The sequence below is a fragment of the Elephas maximus genome, chromosome 4, assembly GCF_024166365.1.
Source record: "Elephas maximus indicus isolate mEleMax1 chromosome 4, mEleMax1 primary haplotype, whole genome shotgun sequence".
In the NCBI taxonomy this organism is placed as follows: domain Eukaryota; kingdom Metazoa; phylum Chordata; class Mammalia; order Proboscidea; family Elephantidae; genus Elephas; species Elephas maximus.
Genome location: NC_064822.1, coordinates 196,568,956 through 196,593,129, shown reverse-complemented (window position 1 = coordinate 196,593,129; position 24,174 = coordinate 196,568,956). Strand labels below are relative to the sequence as shown.

The 24,174-nt window shown below is 53.8% G+C and overlaps 1 protein-coding gene across 5 annotated transcripts; it reads left to right on the top strand.

Annotated features, from left to right (window-relative positions):
• The first annotated feature begins 656 nt into the window (after window positions 1–656).
• TUBGCP6 (tubulin gamma complex associated protein 6) lies at window positions 657–23,864 on the top strand. 5 transcript variants are annotated; one of them, XM_049884731.1, is made up of 26 exons: window positions 657–877; window positions 1,146–1,953; window positions 2,797–2,960; window positions 8,512–8,722; window positions 9,627–9,800; window positions 10,615–10,736; window positions 10,948–11,026; window positions 11,228–11,337; window positions 12,086–12,177; window positions 12,274–12,413; window positions 13,078–13,227; window positions 13,984–14,065; window positions 14,152–14,240; window positions 14,330–14,445; window positions 18,772–18,910; window positions 19,207–19,305; window positions 19,487–21,167; window positions 21,411–21,469; window positions 21,600–21,690; window positions 21,867–22,035; window positions 22,107–22,248; window positions 22,533–22,727; window positions 22,806–22,938; window positions 23,065–23,278; window positions 23,399–23,598; window positions 23,773–23,864. In XM_049884731.1, exons 2-26 carry the CDS (start codon window positions 1,216–1,218, stop codon window positions 23,862–23,864), a joined length of 5,481 nt encoding a protein of 1,826 aa, XP_049740688.1. In that variant the 5' UTR covers window positions 657–877; window positions 1,146–1,215. The 5 variants fall into 5 exon arrangements, with proteins under 5 accessions (XP_049740688.1, XP_049740691.1, XP_049740689.1 ...); XM_049884734.1 differs by having other exon boundaries at window positions 657–998; XM_049884732.1 differs by having other exon boundaries at window positions 657–1,057.
• Window positions 23,865–24,174: the final 310 nt, after the last annotated feature.

Below are 24,174 nucleotides of genomic sequence, written 5' to 3'. Positions count from 1 at the left end.
TGCTACTCTGTCCCTCGAAGTGTTTGGTTGTGTTCAGGAAACTTCTTAGCTTTTGGTTTAGTCCAGTTGTGCTGACTAAAATATTTTAATACTTAGGAATAAATTTTACAATTTATATACAAGATCCATATTCTGAAAACTTAATACACTGCTTAGAAAAATTAAAGAGCATTGTATTAATTTTCTATCACTGTCATACAACGAATTACTACAAACTTAGTGGCTTAAACACCACCAACTTATTGTCTTACAGTTCTGCAGGTTAGGAATTTGACACAAGTCTCCCTGGGCTACAGCCAAGCTGTCAGCGGGGCTGCGTTCCTTTCTGGAGGCTCTAGGGGAGAATTCCTTTTGTTCCTTTTTCCAGCTTCCTAGATTCAAAGCCATCACCTCTTCGGTCTTCCTTATTCATTGTTCAGGTTTCTTACCTGTATGAGACGGCTGAAAATACCATGGCTTGGGTCAGGCACACCTTGCTGCTCAAAATCGGGGTCCACCCCAGCCCCAGCCGCCCATCGCTGGAACCGGGCTCCAAGCCGGAAGTGCGTTAGACGGGGCGGGGCCACGGCGACCCCAGGGCCCGGCCACTCCTGCAGGAGCACCGCCCCCGGTGACGTATTTCCGGCGCGTCCGCTCTAGCGCTCTCCTGTCGCGTGGCAATGACGCGTGACGGGAGCGGGAACGCAGGCCCTTCCCGCAGGAGGCCGTTCCCGCAGCAGGCCCCTTCCTTCCCGCAGGAGGCCCCTTTCTCTCGCGGGAGGCCCCTGCCCACGGCCTCCGCCCGCAGACTCCCTCCTGGGCCTGTGGGGCCCCGGCGCACCCACTAGGGGGATCCTGGCTTCGGTGTTAGGGCCCCCGAGGACGTGCGTAAAACCGGGTGAGGACGCTGCCTACTAGCCACGTCCATGTGTTGTTCGGAGTTGTCAAGGTCGTGTGACCGACTAAAGGTTCAGAGCCAAGCTGGCCCACTGCGGGCTCTTTAGGCACGCGGCGTGGAGGTGGGCAGGGCGCGGAGGCCACCCTGGGCGGGCAGCAGTCGCCGACCTCCGCTCAGAAGGCAGGTGCTGCGCCTTAGGGCTTAGGCTCCGGGCGCGGGACGCTGGCATTCGGCCCTGCCTGACCCTGTTCTGGTCCCTGTCTTTCAGAGGCTGAAGTGCAGCTCGGGTGGATGTTTTCACACACACACGGAGGACCCGGAGCTGAGAAGGTGCCGGCATGGCCAGCATCACCCAGCTGTTCGATGACCTGTGCGAGGCCCACCTGCCGGCCGCAAAGGCTCACCTGGGGCAGTGTGGCCTGGACCGGAGGAGGGCAAAGCAGAGCCTCAAGAAGGTGGCCTACAATATGCTTTTCACAAATCTCTTTCAAGATGAGACTCATAAGCTGCAGCCTGACCTCCCTAAACTCCCGGTGAAGAACAAGATCCTCCTGCTATCCTTCAACTTGAGAGTTGGTGGCCTGGGCCCTGAGGCCGATCGTTTGGAGGACCTTGTGGAGGAGCTCGAAGGTGCCACTTGGTGTCCGCTTGTGGAAGTGTTGTCTGTTTTGGACCTCCTAGTTCAGCTTGCAGGGAGCGGCCCCCCTCAAGTACTGCCCCGAAAACGGGACTACTTCTTTAACAACAAGCATGTGGGGAGGAATGGTCCATACAGTGGCTACGACTGCTATGACTTGAGTGTGTTTGAGATGGACGTTCAGTCCATGATTGCCAGAGAGGAGTATTTGTGTCACGATATCATTCAGAAAACACTCCAGGTGATGGAGGCTGCGCCAGGCACCGGCCTGCTCACCTTTGGGCGCTTCTCATCTGGTGACTCTTGCGACAAGTTTGAGAGAGACACCCGGACCTCCCTCTTCGGTGCCCTTGTGCACAGCCGCACGTTCGACATGGATGTCCGGCTGGACCTGCCCCCCGTGCCAGACAGTGCGGACCTGTCTGGACTCGCCATTAAAGTACGGTGTCTGCTTTCCCACCTTAAGCTCTTGAGTGGCTCAGAAATGCCCTCTCCAGTGTTCCTTGTATTGTGGTAAAGGTGGGATACTAGAAGTCCAGGTCACCAGGTAGCCTAAGCTTTTGTGATGTGTGGCTGCTGGCTCACACCCTCAGTGCAAAGCAGCATGCTATCTTTAATCCTTTACCAAACAGGAGGTGTTAAGTCTCTTACTCTATACTCCACAGCTGCTATTTAAATTAAGTAAAAAATTCAGTTAAAAATAATTTTAGTTCCTCAGCTGCACAGCCACATTTCAGATATTCACGTGTGCCAAAGCATTGGCTCCTGCCGTGCCTGCACTTTGATGCCCTTTCCTCACCTGCAGGTTGAACTGTTCCCAGTGTTAGTACGTAACTCGTCACCAACTTCTCTGTTTTACTGCTTTATGAAAGTTAAGGTTACACTCATTACGCAGGCACTCCCTCCTTACTGGCATATAGTTTCCCAACATAAATAATTCTACAGTGAACATCTTAATGCGTGTACTTTTTTTGTTTAGTGTGATTTTCTTAGGTTGGATTTCCCAAAATGGAACTTCTGGGTCCGGGGAATTTCATAAGTTTTGTTAAAATTTACATTGTGGCTTATGTGTTATGTGAATTGGGAATCAGTAGCCTTAAAAAATTGTTTTGTTTAGCTCCCTCAGTGATTCGGTGGGGACACACTGTGTAGTACTTGTGTCTGAGGGAGGTATTAGGAGTATCTGCAGGGGCTTCCCCATAGGAGGAGGCAGAAGTATATGGATAGATTCCTGGGGTTTGATCACACCTGGTGGAATATACTTCTTTTCTGTGGTCTCCAGGTTCCTCAGAGCGTGGATCAGTCGGAAGATGAAGGGTTCCAGTCGGCGTCTAATTTGACTCCTGACTCCCAGTCTGAACCAAGCATGACCCCGGACCTGGACCTTTGGGAGGCTGTGCTCACCTACGAGGCCAGCAAGCGGCGGTGCTGGGAGAGAGTTGGGTGGTATGTGAGCATCTCCCTCCCTCTTACTTTGTGGGCCCAGGGGTGGCCAGTCAAGCTCATTTATAAAGATTGTGTCTAAATCCTGGGAGTTTAAAAGAGATTCACGGAGAAAAGATTTCCAGCCTTTAAGGTTCTTCTGGACCAGTGCCAGCTAGCCAGTTGTTGGGGAGTTGACTCCAACTCCTGGCGACCCCATGTGTGTCAGAGTAGAACTGTGCTCCGTAGGGTTTTTTTTTTTGTTTGTGCTTTAAGTGAAAGTTTACAAGTCAAGTCAGTCTCTCATACAAAAATTTATGTACACGTTGCTGTATACTCCTAATTGCTCTCCCCCTAATGAGACAGCCTGCTCCTTCCCTCTGCTCTCTTTTTGTGTCCATTCCACCAGCTTCTGACCGCCTCTGCCCTCTCATCTCCCCTCCAGATAGGAAATGCCAACATAGTCTCAAGTGTCTACTTGCTCCTAGAAGCTCATTCTTCACCAGGATCTTTCTCTGTCTCATTGCTCAGTCCAATCCATGTCTGAAAAGTTGGCTTTTGGAATGGTTCCTGTCTTGGACTAACAGAAGGTCTGGTGGCCATGACCACTGGGGTCTTTCTAGTCTCAGTCAGACCATTAAGTCAGGTCTTTTTATGAGAATTTGGGGTCTGCATCCCACTGCTCTCCTGCTGCCTCAGGGGTTCTCTGTTGTGTTCCCTGTCAGGGCGGTCATTGGTTATAGCCTGGCACCATCTAGTTCTTCTGGTCTCAGGTTAATGTAGTCTCTGGTTTCTGTGGCCCTTTCTGTCTCTTGGGCTCGTAATTACCTTGTGTCCTTGGTGTTCTTCGATCTCCTTTGATCCGGGTGGGTTGAGACCAATTGATGCATCTAAGATGGCTGCTTGCCAGCGTTTAAGACCCCAGCGGCCTCTCTCCAAAGCAGGATGCAGAATGTTTTCTTAACAGATTTTATCATGGCAATTGACTTAGATGTCCCCTGAAACCATGGTCCCCAAACGCCCCCGCCTCTGTGACGCTGGCCTACGAAGCGTTCAGTTTATTCTGGAAACTTCTTTGCTTTTGGTTTAGTCCAGTTGTGCTGACCTCCCCTGTATTGTGTGTTGTCTTTCGTGTCACCTGTAGTAGTTCTTATCTGCTATCTAGTTCGTGAATACCCTCTCCCACCCTTCATCCCTCCCCCATCTCGTAACCATCAAAGAATATTTTCTTCTCTGTTTAAACTATTTCTCGAGTTCTTATAATAGTGGTCTTATATAATATTTGCCCTTTTGCAAGTGACTAATTTCAGTCAGCATAATGCCTTCCAGGTTCCTCCATGTTATGAAATGTTTCACAGATTCCCCACTGTTCTTTATTGATGTGTAGTATTCCATTGTGTGAATATACCATAATTTATTTATCCATTTGGGAAACCCTGGTGGCATAGTGGTTAAGTGCTACGGCTGCTAACCAAAGGGTCAGCAGTTTGACTCCGCCAGGCGCTCCTTGGAAACTCTATGGGGCAGTTCTACTCTGTCCTATAGGGTCGCTATGAGTCGGAATCGACTCGACGGCACTGGGTTATTTATCCATTCATCCATTGATGGGCACCTTGGTTGCTTCCATCTTTTTGCTATTGTAAACAGTGATGTAATGAACATGGGTGTGCATATAACTGTTCGTGTAAAGGCTCTTATTTCTCTAGGATATGTTCCGAGGAGTGGGATTGCTGGATCATATGGTAGTTCTATTTTTAGCTTTTTAAGGAAGTGCCAGATCGATTTCCAAAGTGGTTGTACCATTTTACATTCCCACCAGCAGTGTATAAGTGTTCCAGTCTCTGCATAACCTCTTCAACATTTATTAGTTAGTGTTTTTTGGATTAATGCCAGCCTTGTTGGAGTGAGACGGAATCTCACTGTAGTTTTGATTTGCATTTCTCTAATGGCTAATGATCGTGAACATTTCCTTATATATCTGTTAGCTACCTGGATGTCTTCTTTAGTGAAGTGTCTATTCATAGCTTTTGCCCACTTTTTAATTGGGTTATTTGTCTTTTTGTAGTTGAGTATTTGCAGTATCGTGTAGATTTTAGAGATCAGACGCTGATTGGAAATGCCATAGCTAAAAACTTTTTCCCAGTCTGTAGGTAATCTTACTGTTTTGGTGAAGTGTTTGGATGAGCATAGGTGTTTGATTTTTAGGAGCTCCCAGTTATCTAGTTTCTCTTCTGCATCGTTAATAATGTTTTGTATATTGTTTATACCATGTATTAGAGCTCCTAACGTCCCTATTTTTTCTTCCATGATCTTTATCGTTGTAGATTTTATTTTAGGTCTTTGATCCATTTTGAGTTCGTTTTTGTGCATGGTGTGAGGTATGGGTATTGTTTCATTTTTTTGCAGATGGATATCCAGTTATTCCAGCACCATTTGTAAAAAAGACTCTCTTTTCCCCATTTAACTGTTTTGGGGCCTTTGTCAAATATCAACTATTCATATGTGGATGGATTTATGTCTGGATTCTCAATTCTGTTCCATTGGTCCATGTATCTGTTGTACCAGCACCAGGCTGTTTTGACTACTGTGGTGGTATAACAGGTTCTAAAATTAGGTAAAGTAAGGCCTCCCACTTTGTTCTTCTTTTTCATAATGCCTTATTCATCCAGGGTCTCTTTCCCTTCCATATGAAGTTGGTGATTTTTTTTCTCCATCTAGTTAAAGAATGTCATTGGGATTTTGATTGGAATTGCATTAAATGTATAGATCGCTTTCGGTAGAATAGACATTTTTACAATGTTGAGTCTTCCTATCCATGAGTAAGGTATGTTCTTCCACTCATGTAGGTCTCTTTTGGTTTCTTGCAGAAGAGTACTATAGTTTTCTTTGTATAAGTATTTTATATCTCTAGTAAGATTTATTCCTAAGTATTTTATTTTCTTGGGGGCTACTGTAAATGGCATTGATTTGGTGATTTCCTCTTCGATGTTCTTTTTGTTGGTGTAGAGGAATCCAACTGATTTTTATACATTCGTTTTGTATCCCGATACTCTGCTGAACTCTTCTATTAGTTTCAGTAGTTTTCTGGGGGATTCCTTAGGGTTTTCTGTGTATAAGATCATGTCATCTGCAAATAGACGTACGTTTACTTCTTCCTTGCCAATCTGGATGCCCTTTATTTATCTTGCCCAGTTGTTCTGGCTAGGACCTCCAACACAATGTTGAATAAGAGCGGTGTTAAAGGGCATCCTTGTCTGGTTCCTGATCTCAAGGGGAATGTTTTCAGGCTCTCTCCATTTAGGATGATGTTGGCTGTTGCCTTTGTATAAATGTCCTTTATTATGTTGAGGAATTTTCCTTCTATTCTTATTTTGCTGAGAGTTTTTATCATAACTGCGTGTTGAAGTTTGTCAAATGTCTTTTCTGCATCAATTGATAAAATCATGTGATTCTTATCTTTTGTTTTATTTATGTGGTGGATTACATTAATTGTTTTTCTAATGTTGAACCATCCCTGCATACCTGGTATGAATCTCACTTGGTCATGGTTAATTATTTTTTTGATAACGTTGTTGAATTCTATTGGCTAGAATTTTGTTGAGGATTTTTGCATCTACATTCATGAGGGATATAGGCTTATAATTTTCTTTTTTTGTGGTGTCTTTACCTGGTTTTGGTATCAGGGGTATGGTAGCTTCATAGAATGAGTTTGGTAGTATTCCGTCCTTTTCTATGCTCTAAAATACCGTTAGTAGTAGTGGTGTTAACTCTTCTCTGAAAGTTTGGTAGAACTCTGCAGTGAACCCGTCTGGGCCAGGGTTTTTTTTTTTTTGTTGGGAGTTTTTTGATTACCTTTTAAATCTCTTTTTTTGTTATGGGTCTATTTAGTTGTTCTACCTCTGTGTTAGTTTAGGTAGGTAGTGTTTTTCTAGGAATTCATCCATTTCTTCTAGGTTTTCAAATTTGTTAGAGTACAATTTTTCATAGTAATCTGATATGATTCGGTGGTGTTCCTTGATTAAACGAAGTGGAGGCAAGGTTCTGGGCTTGCGGTCGGGAGGAGTCCCCTCTGTCCTATTGGGGCCCCTAATGTGCTGATGTCTGAGGAGTCTCCCAGGATGGGGCACAGCACATGCCTCTCCCGAAGGTTTTCACTTCGGATCTGAGGGTGGTCAGGGAACATGAAGCTAAAGAATGGCTGACTAAGGAGCTGAGTGACCCTGATGTGGTTCCTCTCCTACAGGGTCCCCTGAGGATGCTCACAGGCGGGTGGTGTATGCAGGGCGCTTCTTTGCAGGCAGCTTTTCTCGTGGAGTCCGTCCTCCATGCAAGTTCCCCGGGGCAGCCAGCCTCCCACCCCACAAAGTTCTGTGGGTGTCCAGCAGCTGCTCTGGGCTCTGAGGGCTGCACTGCCCTGTAAATTCTACCATCTGATCGCTAGTCCTTTCTTGTGTGTATGAAGTAATTTTATTCACCCTGCCATCTGATATCTGTCCCACAAGCTGGCACCCTCTTTTGTATTTTTATTGAGGTAAAAACATATATAACAAAACATTTGCCAGTTCAGCAGTTTTGCACGTCCAGCTCAGTGTTGTTATCACACCATCGTGTTGTGCGGCCATCACAGCCCTCGTTTTCCAGATTGTTCACCACTGTTGACGGAAGCTCAGTGCCCCCAAGCAGTGACTCCCCCGTCCCTCCCTCCCACCCCTGCTATCCGTTAAGCTTTGGTTTGTCTGTTTGTCTGTCACGTGTGGGTGAGATCATTCAGTAGTTGTACTTTTGTCTCTGACTTATTTCACTCAGCATGTTTTCAAGGTTCATCCATGTTGTGGCATGCACTAGGACTTTGTTACTTTTTACGGGTTAATAATATTCCATAGTGTGTACATAGCACGTCTTGTTATCCACTCCTCTGTTGATGGACATTTCTCGTTTCCACCTTTTGGGCTATTGTGGAAAGCGCTGCAGTGAACATACTGGTGCACAGGTTTCTGGGTGCATTCGTGCTTTCACTTCTGGGTGCATACTTAGGGCTAAGTTGCTGGGTCATATGGTAGTTCTGTGTTTAGCTTTTTGAGGAACCACCAACCTGTTCTCCACAGCTGCTGCACCATTGTTCATTTCCACCAGAAGTGGATGAGGATTATAATTTCTCCACAACCTCACCAACACTCGTTGTCTTCTTTCTGATCACAGCCATCCTGGTGGGAGTGAGGTGTTTCTTGTGTTTGCTGTCAACACAAAGATGATGTCGTGGCATTTCATCATCTCAAGGACCCAGCTGCTCCCCCAGGTCACTTTCCCAGGCCAGGCCAGGGCGTAGCCGCTGCTCTGGACCCTGGACGTGTGTTTTGAACGATCTGCAGCTATCCTGGGGGTTAGAGTGAAGCTGGGAGGTGATCCTAACACAGGTGGCCGGTGGCTCCACTGCTGGTTTGGGGTCCTCATTGGCCCAGCGTTTTAGATGAGCATTGTGTTGGTTCAGCGTGCTTCCTCCTCTGGTTTGTATCTCCTGAGACTGTGTGGAGCTGAGGTGCCCGTCTGCTCACTTCCCCCCGCCATCTTCCTGCAGCCCCCCTGGCCACAGAGAGGAGCCCTACCTCACCGAGGCGGGAAGAGACGCCTTTGACAGGTTCTGCAGACTCTGCGAGGAGGGGCTACAGGTCGTTGGTGGCAGCCTCCTCCCGGCCCCGCAGCGCGTCCTGGTGAGAGAGTGTGAGCTTGTGAAGGACACGCTCAACGTTCTCATTGGGGTTGTATCTGCCACATTCTCACTCAGCCAGGTAAGGCGGTCCCAGTGCTGCACCGAGCCCTTCACAGGGAAGTGCCTGTCTCAGCCGGGAGTGGAGCAGAGCAGTGAGGGTGGCCTCAGATGTGGGCCTGCAAGCAGTGCCTGGGAGGACTTGCTCCACAGGCCTAGGGGCCAAAGCAGCCGGGGTCTGCAGCAGCAGGGGTCTGCCAGGGCCATTTGATTTTGATTTTAGAATTGATTTGTTAACTTTCTTTAAAAATGTAGCGTGATGTGTTCCTATCAGTGACACAGTGGAACACGGGCCACCAGCCCATCCTGCTGTGTCCTCAGAACTACTGAGGTGCCCCTGCCCTCTGTGCTCTGGCTGCACCCCTACATTCCTCCAGGTGGCCCACTCCTCTGCAGGGGTAGGGCTTACCAGCCCCACCCTCCTTGGCTGCCATGGACGAGGGGCTGCACTTGGAGGTGCAGCCACACTGCCTGATGCCCTGCCCTGCAGCCCCTCTGAGTTTCAGGGTCCTTCAGAGCAGCTGCTCTCACCCTGAACGCACCTGGGTCACACTGGGCAGGCCCCATGCAGTTCTAGGCCCCCAGGCTGTCTGTCCACCTCCGTCCACACTCCAGGCTGTCTGTCCATCCTCCTGCCCACGCCCCTAGACAGTCCACCCTACCGCCCACGCCCCAGGCTGTCTGCTCTCCTGCCCACACCCCTAGGCTGTCTGTCCACCCTCCTGTCCCCCACACCCCTTCCACAGCTTTAAACATGCGGTCCTTCCAGTTTGGTCTGAAAATGTCCACCTCGTTGTGCCTGTTCCTATGATTTTAGGCATCTGTTTTCTGCTTTTTGTATTCTGTCTGTGTGTGGGGGGGTCTGAGCACCTGGTGGCTGCCCCAGGTGCTGAGGAGTCAGCCCTGACCCAACTCTCCCACTGCAGTCAGCACAGGCCTTCGTGGTCAAGCCGGGTGTGTACGTGTCAGGGACGTCCCCTGAGAGCATGCGTAGTCTCCTGTCAGAGGTGGCCGCGTGCGGGACCTACTATGTGCGCCTGAGCCGCTTCTCTCTGCAGCCAGTGCTGGACACCACCTGTAGCAAGGGTCTTGTGTTTCAGGTATGCCCCCCTCCCGTTGGGACCCCCTGGGGGCCCACCCAGAACCCGAGTTCTGTGTCCTCGGGATGTCTAAGGTGGGTCTCCTCTTGAATGAATCCACCTTTCTAGTGGGGGGGGAGGGGTTAGGTTGGAAGCCTGGCCCAGGGGATCCCATCCTTCAGGGTCCCTGCCAGTCAACAAACACAGTTGGGTACACACAGTGGGTGGAGTTGTGGGACAGACAAACACAGGGGTGGGGTGGGGGAGGGGCTGTGCAACGGGAGCCCCCAGGAGATGGAGCATGGCAAGGGGAAGGTGAGGGGATCAAATGCTGGGCTCCCTGTGCCCTTCCAGCCCTGGTACACCCCCACAGGGTGTGGGTGGTGCGTGATGAGATTAGAGCCTTGAGAATGAGTCAGAGTGGGGTTGGGGTGTGGCTGTGCCCAGGTGGTTCCAGGGGCAGGGCTCAGGACCGGACAGGAGCAGCTGTGCCCGGTGGTTCCAGGGCCAGGGCTCAGGACTGGACAGGAGGAGCTGGGTCTCGGGGGGTCGGTGGACTGAACCCTGAAGGGCCTTGCCACCCTGGTGCCACCAGTGTCTCCCAGAGCTGGAACCTGCTAGCGGAGCCTGGCCACCCTCCAGAATTTCCACCCCAAATCTCAGCCTCCCAGGGCCCGGCCCTCTGTGCCAGCAGGGATGCCTTAGGCTTCCTGCTAAAGGGCTGCAATGTCTGGACTTGACCAGGGAGAGTGGAACCCTAGAGTTGGGGACAGACACCCAGTCCCTTTCACCCCACCTGGGCAGGGCTGCCCTCTTCTCAGACCCTCACCCACAGGCCTTCACCAGCGGCCTGAGACGGTATCTGCAGTACTACCGGGCCTGTGTGCTCTCTACCCCGGCCACCCTCAGCCTGCTGGCCATCGGCTTTCTCTTCAAGAAGCTGGGCCGGCAGCTCAGGTGAGGCCTGCTGGTCCCTGGGCTGGAAAGCCGAGGGGGCGCCGCTGGGGGTGAGGGGTCGAGGGCACCTTCCGAAGGGGAAGGAGGTCCTGCTGTGGGGCTGGGGTGGTGCCCGCTTGATGGAGGGAAGGCAGGTGGCGGGAGGCGGCAGCTCAGGCCTGGGGGACCTCCGGCGCCTGCTCAGTGGCCCGACCCCGCCCTTTGGGCGCAGGTACCTGGCCGAGCTGTGTGGTGTCGGCACCGGGCTCCCGGGGACCGCCGGTGGAGGGCCCAGGACTGCATTCCCAACGGTGAGTCTGCCACTGCGGCGTGGGTGGCTCCCCTCACTGGGCACCTCCCGCACAGGGTGCACGCTCCTGGAGGAGGGGGTCAGGGGCGGAAGGGGGAGGGGCCCGGGAGGAGAGTTTGGGCGGGGTGAGCTGGGGGCCCCTAGTTGGAATCGTGCTGAGCGGGGCAGCACGCGCTCAGCCTCTGCTTGTTGGCGTCTGCAGGGCGTGAAGCTGCTCTCCTACCTGTACCAGGAGGCCCTGGACAACTGCAGCAACGAGCACTACCCGGTCCTGCTGTCCCTGCTCAAGACCAGCTGTGAGCCCTACACGCGGTGAGGCGGGGCCGGCGTTGGGGGCGGGGCAGGGAGGGGCGGGGCCTCGGGGCGGGGCCCGGGAGGGGCGGGGACGGTGGATTAGCAAAAACCAAAAAAACCCAAACCTGTTGGCATTGAGTTGCTTCTGATTCATAGCGATCTTTTAGGACAGAGCAGGACCGCCCCATAGGGTTTTCAGGCAGCAGCTGGTGGATTTGAGCTGCCAACCCTTTGGTTAGCAGCCGTAGCTCTAAACCACTTTGCCATCAGGCCTCTTGGAATTAGCAAGGTGGGGATTTTTGTCTTTGCCCACTTAGTTTTATTAAGACTAACACCCAAACAGAGGTGCTGACTGATTGCTCTCCAGGGGCGAGATCCCTGTGGGGCTGCCCCAGGCTACCTCACACTCCCTACCACGCATTCACGCCAGTCCATGTCCTCTGGGTGTGGGGGTGACGGCCGCAGCTGTGGGATACTGATGTTGCTGTGATGTGCTCACTTTGTCTTTAGATATTTCCAGTAGGAAACTGGCTGCCTTCTGTCTTCTTATATTAGAGCAAGCTGCTTTCGATAAGGCAGGCTTGAGCTTGAGAACCGCTGGGGACAAGGGCAGCCAGGGCCTGAAGCTGATCCCTGTTGACTTGTGTAGTCAGATGTCTGAGAGGGGTCAGGAGTGGGCAGTGTGTGCTGACAAGAGGGGAGCCGGGATAGGCAGGGGCACAGGTGGGTGCGTGCGGCTGAGGGCTCACCCTCTGCCTGCCTGCAGGTTTATCCATGACTGGGTGTACAGCGGGCTCTTTCGGGACATCTACGGCGAGTTCATGATCCAGGTGAATCACGACTACCTTGGCTTCAGAGGTAGGTGTGCAGCTGCTGCTAGGGGGACTCCGACACCTGTAGGCCTGGGCTCGGGGCCCACCACTGACATGTGCCGCCCTGTGTGTCCCACGCCAGATAAGTTTTACTGGACCCACGGCTACATGCTGATTTCTGAAGAGGTAGAGGACTGCGTCCCCGTGTTCTTGAGGCACATTGCCAATGACGTGTACGTCTGCGGGAAGACTATCAACCTGTTGAAGCTCTGCTGCCCCCGGGTGAGGGCAAGCACTGCCTGTCAGCATGTGTGCGCCAGCATTTGTGTGAGCATGTGTGTATGTAAGCGTACGTGTGCATGTTTGTAAGAGCCTGTGCACATGCATGTGCGTGCCTGAGTGTGTGCATGAGTATGCGTGTACGTGAGTGTGTGTAAGCATGTGTGAGTGCACAAGCCTGCACGTGTGTACTTGTAAGAGTGCTGTGCACATTCACGTGTATGCGTGAACACACATGCCTGCACTTGCACGTGTGTGTGCCTGTACATGTCTAGTTATGTGTGCGGTATGGGCCTGCGTGTGTGTGTGTATGGGCAGCATGTATGCCCCTCTGCCAGCTGTGGGACTCAAGCACGGGTGTGTGCTGGCTGTGTGTGGTCAGGGGTGACACGGCCCCTCCAGCTTCTTACTGTGAGGCTGCAGCCAGCACTGGGCGGCACCCTCCTCTCTACAGTTAGGGTGGCTAGCAGCAGCCCTGCATACATGCTGCATTTGCTCAGGATGGATGGGTGGCCTGTCGCCAGAGTGCTGAGAGCACAGAGACTTGGGGGCGCCCGGCCCAGGATTGGACCCTGAGGAATGAGTCTTGCCCCTGCTGCATCTCGGACAGTGCGTGTCCCTGAGCCCAGCCATCTGCCTAGGGCTCACAAGGCCCTTCTTTTGGCAGCATTACCTGTGTTGGTCTGATGTCCCTGTCCCTCGGATCTCGGTGATCTTCTCTCTCGAGGAGCTGAAGGAGATTGAGAAGGACTGTGCCGTGTACGTGGGGCGGATGGAAAGGGTGGCACGCTACAGCTCAGTCAGCAAGGAGGAGAAGGTGAGGGTGCAGAGTGGGTGCCCGGGGCGGGGGCTCCTCCTTGGGTGTGGTCTCTGTCAGCATGGATGGGGCCCTGAGTCCTGGCAGAGCAGATGGCCATGCAAGCCCTCCTCATACTCAGAAGAGATGGGTAGGAAAGATGAGGGCAGGGCGGGCAGGGTGTGTGGGACCCTGGGGCAGGGCGCGGGGGGTGGGACGCAGGGGGCAGGGCTAGCAATGTCCTGTCTGCGCCAGTCAGGGGTCTGGTGGTGAGTGGACGACTGAGAGCTCCGGGAAGTGCCTGAGGCTGAGGGGACAGCAGGAGCAGACCTGAGAGGCCCACACCGAGGGGGGTTAACTGGGAGGCCTGAGCCTAGCCTTCCAGTCCCTGGGAGGATCACCCTGGCCTTCTGCCCCTTCCTCCCCCTCCACCCCCCCACTCCATCTCCCCTGCCTACTCCTCTCTCCCTCTCATCCTGCACCTTGCTCCCTCCAAGGAACACATTTGAGGGCTCACCCATCTCCACACTGTACCAGAGCACGACTCCAGCAGCTACTGAGAGACAGCCCCTCACTGCCCAGACAGAGGCTGTGGTGGGCAGGGACCATGTGCCCACCCAGCCACCTGTCCCCCTCAGGGGCCCCGTAAGCAGGTGTCCTCCTGGAGGAGATGGCCTTGGGCACCCATCCTTTCCTGCTCTCTCTGACTCTTGAGTAGGGTGTCCAAGGTGGGGGCACAGAGTTACGGCGGCCGTTTACTGACGATGTCTTTTGTAGGAACTACGTGTGGAAATAGCAAAACAGGAGCTGATTGTCCACGCCCGAGAGGCAGCATCCAGGGTTCTGAGCACCCTGAGTGGTAAGCTTGCCTCGGCCATCCTCGCCCACCCCCGGCCAGGGCTCTTCCTGGGGAGCCTCCCACAGCTGAGCTCGTTCCTGCTGCAGACCGGCAGGTGTCTGAGCGAGCGGCCTTGGATGCCCGGAAGCGAGAACAGTTTCAGAGGCTGAAGGAGCAGTTTGTGCGAGACCAGGAGGTAGGTGGGCCCAGTGGTGTCTGCGGCCCCAGACTCAGACGTGTGGTGTCTCGGGGGCCTGGATCCCACATGCTGTGCGTGTTGTGCAGCGACGCCTGGCGGCCAGACAGGAAGAGGCCGCTGAAGACTTCAGCTACGCCCGAGAGCTCCGAGAGAGGGAGAAGCGGCTGCAGGCCTTGGAAGAGGAGCTGGAGCGGAGGACGAGGTGGTGGGGGTCTGGGGGGGCAAGGGCAGGGCCTCCCAGGAGGACGAGGGTGGTGGGGGCCCCATATTATTTCCACCTTAGTGATAGCTTTATTTTATTTTTTTGCTTTCTATTCTGAAAGTTTTTAAGCATACGTACAAGTAAAAAGGCTAGCGTACTGAGCTTGGGACTAGCCACTGTTGGATTCACTAGTTGTGACTGTTTTTTTTACCACATTCACGTGTTCTCAGTTGTCTTCAAAATGTCTTTTTGTAGTTGGTTTGTGTGAATTCAGATCCAAGCAAGGTCCACAGCCGGTGTCGGGTTGTGTCTCTTTGTCTCTTCTCACGTTAAACGGCTTCTCTTGCCTTATTTATTGTTAAGCCTGTTGTTGCTATGAATCCAAGTAAAACAAAATCCTTGACAAGCTCAGTGTTTTCTATTTATCATGCGTATTGGTCCAGTTGTGAGGAGTTATGTTTTCTTTATATCGCGGCGTACTTCGTACTGAAGGGTCTGGTCTTTGATCTTCATCAGTAAGTGCTTCAAGTCCCCTTTGCTTTCAGCAAGCGAGGTTGTGTCAAATACATATCGCAGGTTGTTAACGAGCCTTCCTTCAATCCTGATGCCATTGTATGTGTGTACCGCTTTTTGTTCAGGCTTTTTTGTCCTGATGGGCATCAAGGTTGTTTTCATCTTTTGGCCATTGTGAACAAAGGTGCTGCGGTGAACAAAGGTGTACGAGAGAGACTCTCTGTTTGCTTTCTGCTTTTACGTCTTTTGGGTGTGTACCTAGGAGTGGAATTGCTGGGTCATGTGGTAGTTCTGCTTTTAGTTTTTTGAGGAACCGCCCCGTTGTTTTCCACAGTGACTGTACCATTTTACGTTCTCACCAGTAAATGCGTAAATGTTCCAGTTTCCTAACATCCTTGCCAACATTTGTTGTTTTCAGTTTTTTTAAAAATCTTAGCCATCCATACTACGCATCGATAAAGAACAGTGACGAATCTGTGAAACATTTCTTAACATGGAGGAACCTGGAAGGCATTGTGCTGAGCGAAATTAGTCAGAGGCAAAAGGACAAATATTGTATAAGACCACTATTATAAGATCTTGAGAAATAGTATAAACTGAGAAGAACACATACTTTTGTGGTTACGAGGTGGGGAGGGGGGGAGGGTGGGAGAGGGTTTTTTACTGATTCATCAGTAGATAAGAACTGCTTTAGGTGAAGGGAAGGACAACACTCAATACATGGAAGGTCAGCTCAACCGGACTAGACCAAAAGCAAAGAAGTTTCTGGGATAAAATGAATGCTTCAAAGGTCAGTGGAGCAAGGGTGGGGGTTTGGGGGCCATGGTTTAAGGGGACTTCTAAATCAATTGGCAAAATAATTCTATTATGAAAACATTCTGCATCCCACTTTGAAATGTGGCGTCAGGGGTCTTAAATGCTAACAAGCGGCCATCTAAGATGCATCAATTGTTCTCAACCCACCTGGATCAAAGGAGAATGAAGAACACCAAGGTCACATGACAACTAAGAGCCCAAGAGACAGAAAGGGCCACATGAACCAGAGACCTACATCATCCTGAGACCAGAAGAACTAGATGGTGCCCGTCCACAATCGATGACTGCCCTGACAGAGAGCACAGCAGAGGACCCCTGAGGGAGCAGGAGATCAGTGGGATGCAGACCCCAAATTCTCATAAAAAGACCATACTTAATGGTCTGACTGAGACTAGAGGAATCCCGGCGGTCATGGCCCCCAAACCTTCTGTTGGCACAGGACAGGAACCATTCCCGAAGACAACTCATCAGACATGAAAAGGACTGGACAGTTGGGTAGGTGAGAGATGCTGATGAAGAGTGAGCTAGTTATATCAGGTGGACAATTGAGACTGTGTTGGCATCTCCTGTCTGGAGGGGGGATGGGAGGATAGAGTGGGAAGCTGGCAAAATTGTCATGAAAGGAGAGACTGAAAGGGCTGACTCATTAGGGGGAGAGCAAGTGGGAGTACGGAGTAAGATGTATGTAAACTTATATGTGACAGTCTGACTTGATTTGTAAACGTTCACTTGAAGCTCAATAAAAGTTAAAAAAAAAAAAAAAATCTTAGCCATCCTAGTAGGAGTGAAGTGATACCTCATTGTGGTTTTGATTTGTATCTCTCTGATGGCTGATGACACGGAGCATCATTTCATATATCTGGTGGCCATTTGAATGTCTCTTTGGTGGAATGTCTATTCAAGTCCTTTGCCCGTTTTATGATTGTCTTTTTGTGGTTAAGTTGTCAAAGTTTTAGATATATTTTGGTTGTTAAATTTTTGTTGGGTATATGGTTTCCGAAGATATTCTCCTAGTCGGTAACTTGTCTTTTCACATTTTTGGTGAAGTCTTTTGAGGAACAAAGGTATTTAATTTTCATGTGGTCCCATTTATTTGTCTTTTGCTGTTTGTTCTTTTAAGGGTCATTCTGGCTGTACTTCTTCCAAGACAGATGTGTCCATTCTTCTGGCAGTCCATGGCATATTCAGTCTTCTTCACCAGCACTGTAATTCAAAGGCGTCAGTTCTTCTTCAGTCTTTGTTATTCACTGTCCAGCTTTTGCACTCGTACGGGGCGATTGAAACGACTATGGCTTGTGCCAGGCACACGTTGGTCTGCAAGGCGACATCTTTGCTTTTTAACACCTAAACAGGTCTTTCACGGGAGATTTGCTCAGTGCACTGCGTCGTTTGATTTCTTGACTGCGGCTTCCAAGGGCGTTGATTATGGATTCAAGTGAAGTGAAATCTCTGACAACTTCAGTATTTTCTTTGTCAAGATGTTGCTTCTTGGTCCAGTTGTGACAGTTGTGATCTGGAGCTCCGGAATGTCTGTTTGGTTCGTTTTTTAATTTTTTTATTGATATTCTTACTTTGTTCATGTGGTTTTTTTCCCTAATTTCCTTTAGTTCTTTTGTTTGTTGTTTCCTTTAACTCTTTTAGCGTATTTAAGACAGTCGATTTAATGTCTCTAAGTAGTAATTCTAATGTCTAGGCTTTCTCAGGGATGACTTTTGTTGAGTTCCTTTTCTCCTGTGCGTGGCCCGTACTTGCGTCCTTCTTTGTATGCTTTGTAATTTTTTTTCCACTGGGCATTGTGGGTATCATAACGTGGTACCTCTGGAGTCTGATTCTCCCACTCCTCAGGGGTTGCTGCTGTTACTTAATGAAGGCTGCAGTCATCTTCGTTTAGTGATTTTTCCAAAGTATTTGCAGTGTGTGTTCTGGTTTTGCGTGGTCACTGAAGGCTATGTTCCATTATCTCTGCATTCAGCCGATGGCCTGACAGATCTCGCAACATGCCAGCTCTCTCAGCTGCCACTGGGAGCGGACCCTGCTGTCGGGGGGCTGAGACTGTGGCAGGTGTTGTGCTGGCCTTCAGGGTACCGTCAGACCAACCCAAATGTACAACCCAAATTCTCGGAGGACAAGGCCCCCCTGTCCACCCAGTGGCTGGCACCCCCACGCCTGTGGCAGGGCTGAGGAATGAGAGGTAGTGGTTGGGGCATGTGGCTTGCTAGGGAAGATCAGCAGTCCGTCCTCTGTCGAGCGTGCCTGTGGCTGCTTTGTGTCTGACTAGGTTCCAGAGTTACAGAATGGTGGGTCCCATTGCTGTTTCTAGTTCATTTGTGGTGGTGCAGGAGGGCCGGCTCAGGGCTCCCCCTGCAACTTCCTTGAGTGTCATTCTGGGTTCAGCATTTGGATGTGAGCCCTTCATGGGGGCTGGCACTTCCTGTTCACTGACTTGGAGGCTCAGAGCACCACTAGAGGCTGTTGGGTGTACGTGTGAGGACAGATGGGACCCCCCACTTATGTGCTGTGGAGAGAGGGCTGAAAGGAACGGGTAACTGCATTTGGTGGCCAAAGGGCTTCACTGAGCCCAGGTGTGAATGAAGTTTCCTACTGGCAAGGGAATCAGAACAGGGGTAGCGTGCCAGCCTAGCTCTGAATGAGACAAGTGAAAGATTTAAGTTCACTGCGTTCCATGCATGCCTTCGTGTTCCCCACCTGCAGACAGGAAGATTGCAGGCCCTGCTCCCAGGAGAGCCTGTGTGCTCAGCTCCCACAACCCTCCTGGCCCAGGGTGTGGACAGCTCATTCTGGCATAGGCTGGTGCCTGGTCCTGCCATCAGGCCCTGTCCTGCAGGCAGAGGGTCTACAGGCTGGCCATCGGGGAGGCTACTGCAGGACATGGGTCCTGGGTACCTGCTGCAGTGAGTGGAGGTGGTGGTGCGGGGCCTGAGCGTGGCAGGCCCTGAGCCTGGTGAGATGAGCAAGTGACCGTGTCCTTGGGCCCAGGCAGGCGCTGGTCGAACGCTACAGCCGGCTGTCAGCTGAGGCCGCGTGCCGGGAGCAGAAGGCGCTCTGGGGGCTGCAGAGGCGCAGGCTGGGCGAGGTGCGACGCTGCTTCCTCCTGGCAGACCAGAAACGCCAGCAGGTACCTGCCCGGACCGCAGTTCTCTTGGCTTCTCTGAGATGCCTTGACTGGGGGGGACACGAGGGGCCCTGTGTCCCTGTGTGGCTGAGGTGCTAGGCAGACACAGAGGGTAACTGTGCCGCATTTGCTGGGCGCCCAGGCCGTGTTGGATGTGGCACTGACATCGGTACCTTGACTCACGCAGCGTCTGAGGCTGGTGCTGAGGAGGGCGAGGATGGGTGGGGTCGGCCCTGGTTCTGCCTGCGCGGCCCCCCTGCCATGGGTATTACCTCCTGCCCTACTGGCTTTGATTCCAGGAGCTGCTGAAGGATGTGTCTGAGGGGGCGTGCCCACAGCTGCTGGATGAGGTCCCGTGTGCTGAGCGGTTACCTGGGATAGGGGTGGCGCTTCCCCAGGTGAAGGATTGGCGGGGAGAGGTTCCCGATGGGTCCGGGGGGACCAGGTGTGCACCACCCCAAGGGCGTGGGCAAACGCCGGGCCTGCTGTCCTTTGGTGCTCATCACCTGGGGGCACGGGTTAGATAATCAGGTGGAGAAGGAGAGACAAGACCCTGTCCTGTGTGTACTTGTGTTCCAGGCCCTGTCCCCAGATGTGGAGCCCCCAGGTGGAAGCCAAAGCCATGATTCCTTACCTGCGGAGGAGCACGGGGTGGTCCCAACACCCTGGCCCCCGGGGTCCCCCGCCACAGGGGCCGAGCCTTTCTCTGCTGGCACCAGCGTACGAGACTTCCTGCCCACGGAGCTGGGGCTGGAGCAGCCTGTAGAGCCCAACATGGCCTCTGTTGCGGGGAATGCCCCTCTCTTGCGTGAAGCCCCTGTTTTGGGGGAGGCCCCTTTCCCAGGGGAGGCCCCTCTGCTGGAGCAGGCGTTGTGTACCATCAGCTCAGACCTACCTTCCTTGACTCCAGGGGAGGTGCCCACATTGGCTGGCACACAGCCCTCCCAGGTGCAAGAGTATGATTTTAGTACCATCCTGAGGCCAGCTGTGGCTGCCTTGGTCTCTCCAGGATCCCTCCAGGCTCTAGAGGGCGACTCAGGCAGCAAGGGACCACAGCTGCGATGGGACACTGACACAAAGCTGGATGCCCGGGTCCCTGAAGTTCTGGCGGGTCAGCCTCACCTGCCCTTGCCAAGGCCTGCTGAGGAAGAGAACAGTGGGCCCCAAGATCAGCCTCTTAGGCACGTGTCTGAAGGCAGGGTTTCATCAGTGGGTCATGCTTCTCAAACAGCTCCCTCCCGGCCACGGTGGAGTGTCCATGGCCACGTGTCTGATGCCAACATCAAGATTGGGGAGAATGTCTCAGATATGGCTCCCTTACAGCCACGGTGGAACATCCATGGCCACACGTCTGATGCCAACGTCAGGGTTGGAGAGAATGTCTCAGACGTGGCCCCCTCCCGGCCACAGTGGAGTGTCCATGGCCACGTGTCTGATGCCAACATCAGGGTTGGGGAGAATGTCTCAGACGTGGCCCCCTCCCGGCCACGGTGGAGTGTCCATGGCCATGTGTCAGATGCCAACATCAGGGTTGGAGAGAATGTCTCAGACGTGGCCCCCTCCCGGCCACGGTGGAGCATCCACGGCCATGTGTCAGATGCCAACATCAGGGTTGGGGAAAACATCTCAGATGTGGCCCCCTCCCGGCCACGGTGGAGTGTCCACGGCCACGTGTCAGATGCCAACATCAGGGTTGGAGAGAATGTCTCAGATGTGGTCCCCTCCCGGCCACGGTGGAACGTCCATGGCCACGTGTCAGATTCCAACATCAGGGTTGGGGAAAACGTCTCAGACGTGGCCCCCTCCCAGCCACGGTGGAGTGTCCATGGCCACATGTCAGATGCAAACATCAGGGTTGGGGAAAATGTCTCAGACGTGGCCCCCTCCCGGCCACGGTGGAACATCCGTGGCCATGTGTCCGATGCCAGGGTCAGGATTGGGGAGAATATCTCAGACGTGGCCCCCTCCCAGCCACAGTGGAGTGTTCACGCTTCCCAGTCCCATACTGTGCTGGGAGTGCTCTTGGAGGAAGCCGAACCCGAGAAGTCTGGGCCTCACCTGAGCCCCTCTGGCCACGTGGTCCAGTCAGACCAGGGAGCACAGAGCACCTCCCTGGAGCATCCGCCTGCAGAGACCACACCAGGGCCCTTGGGCCTCTCCCTGGCTCAGGTGGCCACCTTGGGCAGTGCAGAGGAGGATGGTTTCCAGGCTGAGCTCTGTACCGCGGCTAGGCCTGGAGCCCCTGAGCATGGTTCTGAGGGTGAGCCAGGTCAGAGGGGTGGTCACAGGGTGGGGCCATGGACAATATCCCTTGTGGGGTCTGCGGGCCCCGGACAGGTAGGGTGGGAGGAAGGCAGAGAAAGTCACCATTTGGCCCATGTCCACCAGCCTGGCTGAGCCTCTGCCTGGGAGCTGTGGGGGAGTGCGAGCCCGGGCCAGCCCTCTGCCCCTGAGCAGGTACATGGCCCTGATGCCCCCTCCCTGCCCCATTGTGCCCGGTCAGGCTCCAGGAGCAGTGGCAACAGCAGCACCGCCTCTCCAGGTCAGCCCTCGAGTCCACAGGTGAGGACATGTGCAGCTGTGGGCAGGGAGCACGCTTGGCTGGCCCCCCAACCTAGCCTCTGAGGTCAGCAGGCATGAGGTGTTGTGGAGCAACGTGCTGGGTGGTGGTCTCAGGTTGGCTTCTCTTTAGGCAGGTGAGGCCAGGGAGGAATGGGCCTACCTAGAAGGCCTGGCAGCACAGTACCATCTGGAGCAGTATCCCGACAGCTACGAGGCCATGTGTGAGTGGACCTGCTGAGGCAGATGAGAGGGCTGGTGTGTTCCCAAAGGGCCCAGGTGTCCCCCGAAGGCCCAGGTGTCCCAGAGGGGCATAAGTGTTCCCCAAAGGGTCCAGGTATCCTTAGAGGGGCCCAGGTGTCCCCTGAGGGCCAGTGCTATCTTCCATCTTCTCTTACAGCAGAGCCTCCAGCTGCCCACCTCCTGCCCCATGTGCTGCCCCGCTCCTTCTCCTTCCCTGCGGACCCCCAGGCCCAGCCCGGCACAGATGAGACCGCAGTGCAGCTGAGCGAGCTGCTGACCCTGCCAGTGCTCCTGAAGCATTCCATCTCTGCCCCGCTGACTGCCCAGTGAGTGCCCCATCCAGGCCCCTGTCATCCGCAGTCCACATTTGGCTGCAGTGTTTCCCTGTCCCCTACAGTGTCTCCCTGGTGAACAAGGCCGCTGTGGACTACTTCTTCGTGGAGCTGCACCTTGAGACGCACCTGGAGGCGCTGCGGCACTTTGTCCTGATGGAGGATGGCGAGTTTGCCCAGTCCCTCAGCGACCTGCTCTTTGAGAAGGTGACGCCCTTGTGTGGCCAGGTCTTAGGGCAGGGCCTGGGGCTCAGGGAGCAGCCCTGAGCCAGGCCCAGAGAGTCCTGGCATGTTGGGAGCAGCTCTGAACCAAGCCTGGGGCGGGGCCTGGGACATGGAGCCTGGAGCAGAGGGGAGCCTGAGCCAGGCCTGGGGGCCCTGGGTTGCGGGGAGCAGATCAGAGCTAGGCTTGGGGAGGCCTGGGACATGGAGCCTGGGTACAGCCCCAGGTGGCATGTTTGAGGCTATCCTGGATATCACTGTCTCTGCAGCTGGGGTCGGGGCAGATGCCTGGGGAACTCCTCAGCCCACTGGCCCTGGGGTCTGTGCTGAGCAAGGCCCTGCAGTACAGCCTCCATGGGGACAGCCCCCTCGCTGCTAACCTCTCCTTCGCCCTCAAGTTCCTGCCTGAGGTGTTCAGCCCCAACGCCCCCGACGTGCTGAGCTGCCTGGAGCTCAGGTACAAGGTCAGCACTCGTCCTGCTGCGGCTGGGGCAGGGGGTGGTGGGTGGTGAGTGGGTGGGGCTGAGCCACTGCCCCCACAGGTCGACTGGCCCCTCAACATTGTAATCACCGAGAGCTGCTTGAGCAAGTACGGCCGCATCTTCTCCTTCCTGCTGCAGCTCAAGCTCATGATGTGGACGCTTAAGGACATCTGCGGCCACCTCAAGCGCTCGGGTGGGCCCCCGCCCCTGCCTTGGTGGGCACCCGCCTTGGGTTCCCCTCCCGCTCACCCGGCTTCTTCCCATACCCCCTCGGCCCTCCCCTGCTCACTCTGCCCCGTCACCCATGATCTGCCCCCAGCACTGGTGAGCCGGGTGGCAGGCTCCGTGCAGTTCCGGCAGCTGCAGCTGTTCAAGCACGAGATGCAACACTTTGTGAAGGTCACCCAGGGCTACATCGCCAGCCAAATCCTGCACGTCACCTGGTGTGAGTTCAGGAACAAGCTGGCCACTGTGAGCACCCTGGAGGAGGTCCAGCGGGCCCACGCCGAGTACCTCAACAAGGCTGTCTTCCGGTGAGGCCACGGTACCCCAGGGACACCTGTGGGGACACCCACAGGACACCCCTGGGCCTGTAATGGGCAGCAGGGTCAGGGCACCCCCAGCCGCCCTGTGAACGCTACACCCTCTTGCAGGGGCCTGCTGACAGAGAAGGCTGCGCCCGTCATGAATGTCATCCACAGCATCTTTAGCCTTGTCCTCAAGTTCCGCAGCCAGCTCATCTCCCAGGCCTGGGGCCCCACCGCCCACCCCCGGGGTGCTGAGCACCCCAACTTTGCCCTTATGCAGCAGTCATACAACACCTTCAAGTACTATTCCCACTTCCTTTTCAAAGGTGAGGCCCTGGCACCCGGGCAGGCCTCATTCTGTGTGTCTGTCCCTCGCGCTTGGCCCCACACGCTGACCACCTGGCCCCGCAGTGGTGACAGAGCTGGTGAACTGTGTGTGTGTGTGTCTGTCTGTCTGTCCCCCATGCTCGCCCCCACCCACTGACCACCTGGCCCCACAGTGGTGACAAAGCTGGTGAACCGTGGCTACCAGCCACACCTGGAGGACTTCCTGCTGCGTATCAACTTCAACAACTACTACCAGGACGCCTGATGGGCCAGCCCAGCCTCCCCGCACCACACAGGAACCCTGAGGAAACCAGGTTTATTGGGGCTGGGGACCAGGCTTGTCTGCAGGGGCTTGTTCCTGCCTCCTGTGGCTGGGCCACCTTGTCCACCAAGAGCCAGCACGGCGCTGGTCACTTGTACAGAGTGAGGTGGGGCTTCCACGTCCCACCCTGGGGCTGTCCATCCATCTCCAAGGAGCAGGCAGCATGGGGCTGGGCACACTGCAGAGTCGACATCAGACAGAGACGGGTCAGGCCTGACTGGACGTCTCTGCCGCCATGGAGAGACAGTGTCTC

What these genes read in the sequence shown, in the direction of transcription:
- TUBGCP6 (XM_049884731.1), top strand. Translation starts at nt 1,216, where the DNA reads ATGGCCAGCATCACCCAGCTGTTCGATGACCTGTGCGAGGCCCACCTG. An exon ending in GTCAGCCCTCGAGTCCACAG is followed by an intron (nt 21,470 to 21,599) that starts GTGAGGACATGT and finishes GCTTCTCTTTAG; the next exon opens with GCAGGTGAGGCCAGGGAGGA. An exon ending in GCCTGGAGCTCAGGTACAAG is followed by an intron (nt 22,728 to 22,805) that starts GTCAGCACTCGT and finishes CTGCCCCCACAG; the next exon opens with GTCGACTGGCCCCTCAACAT.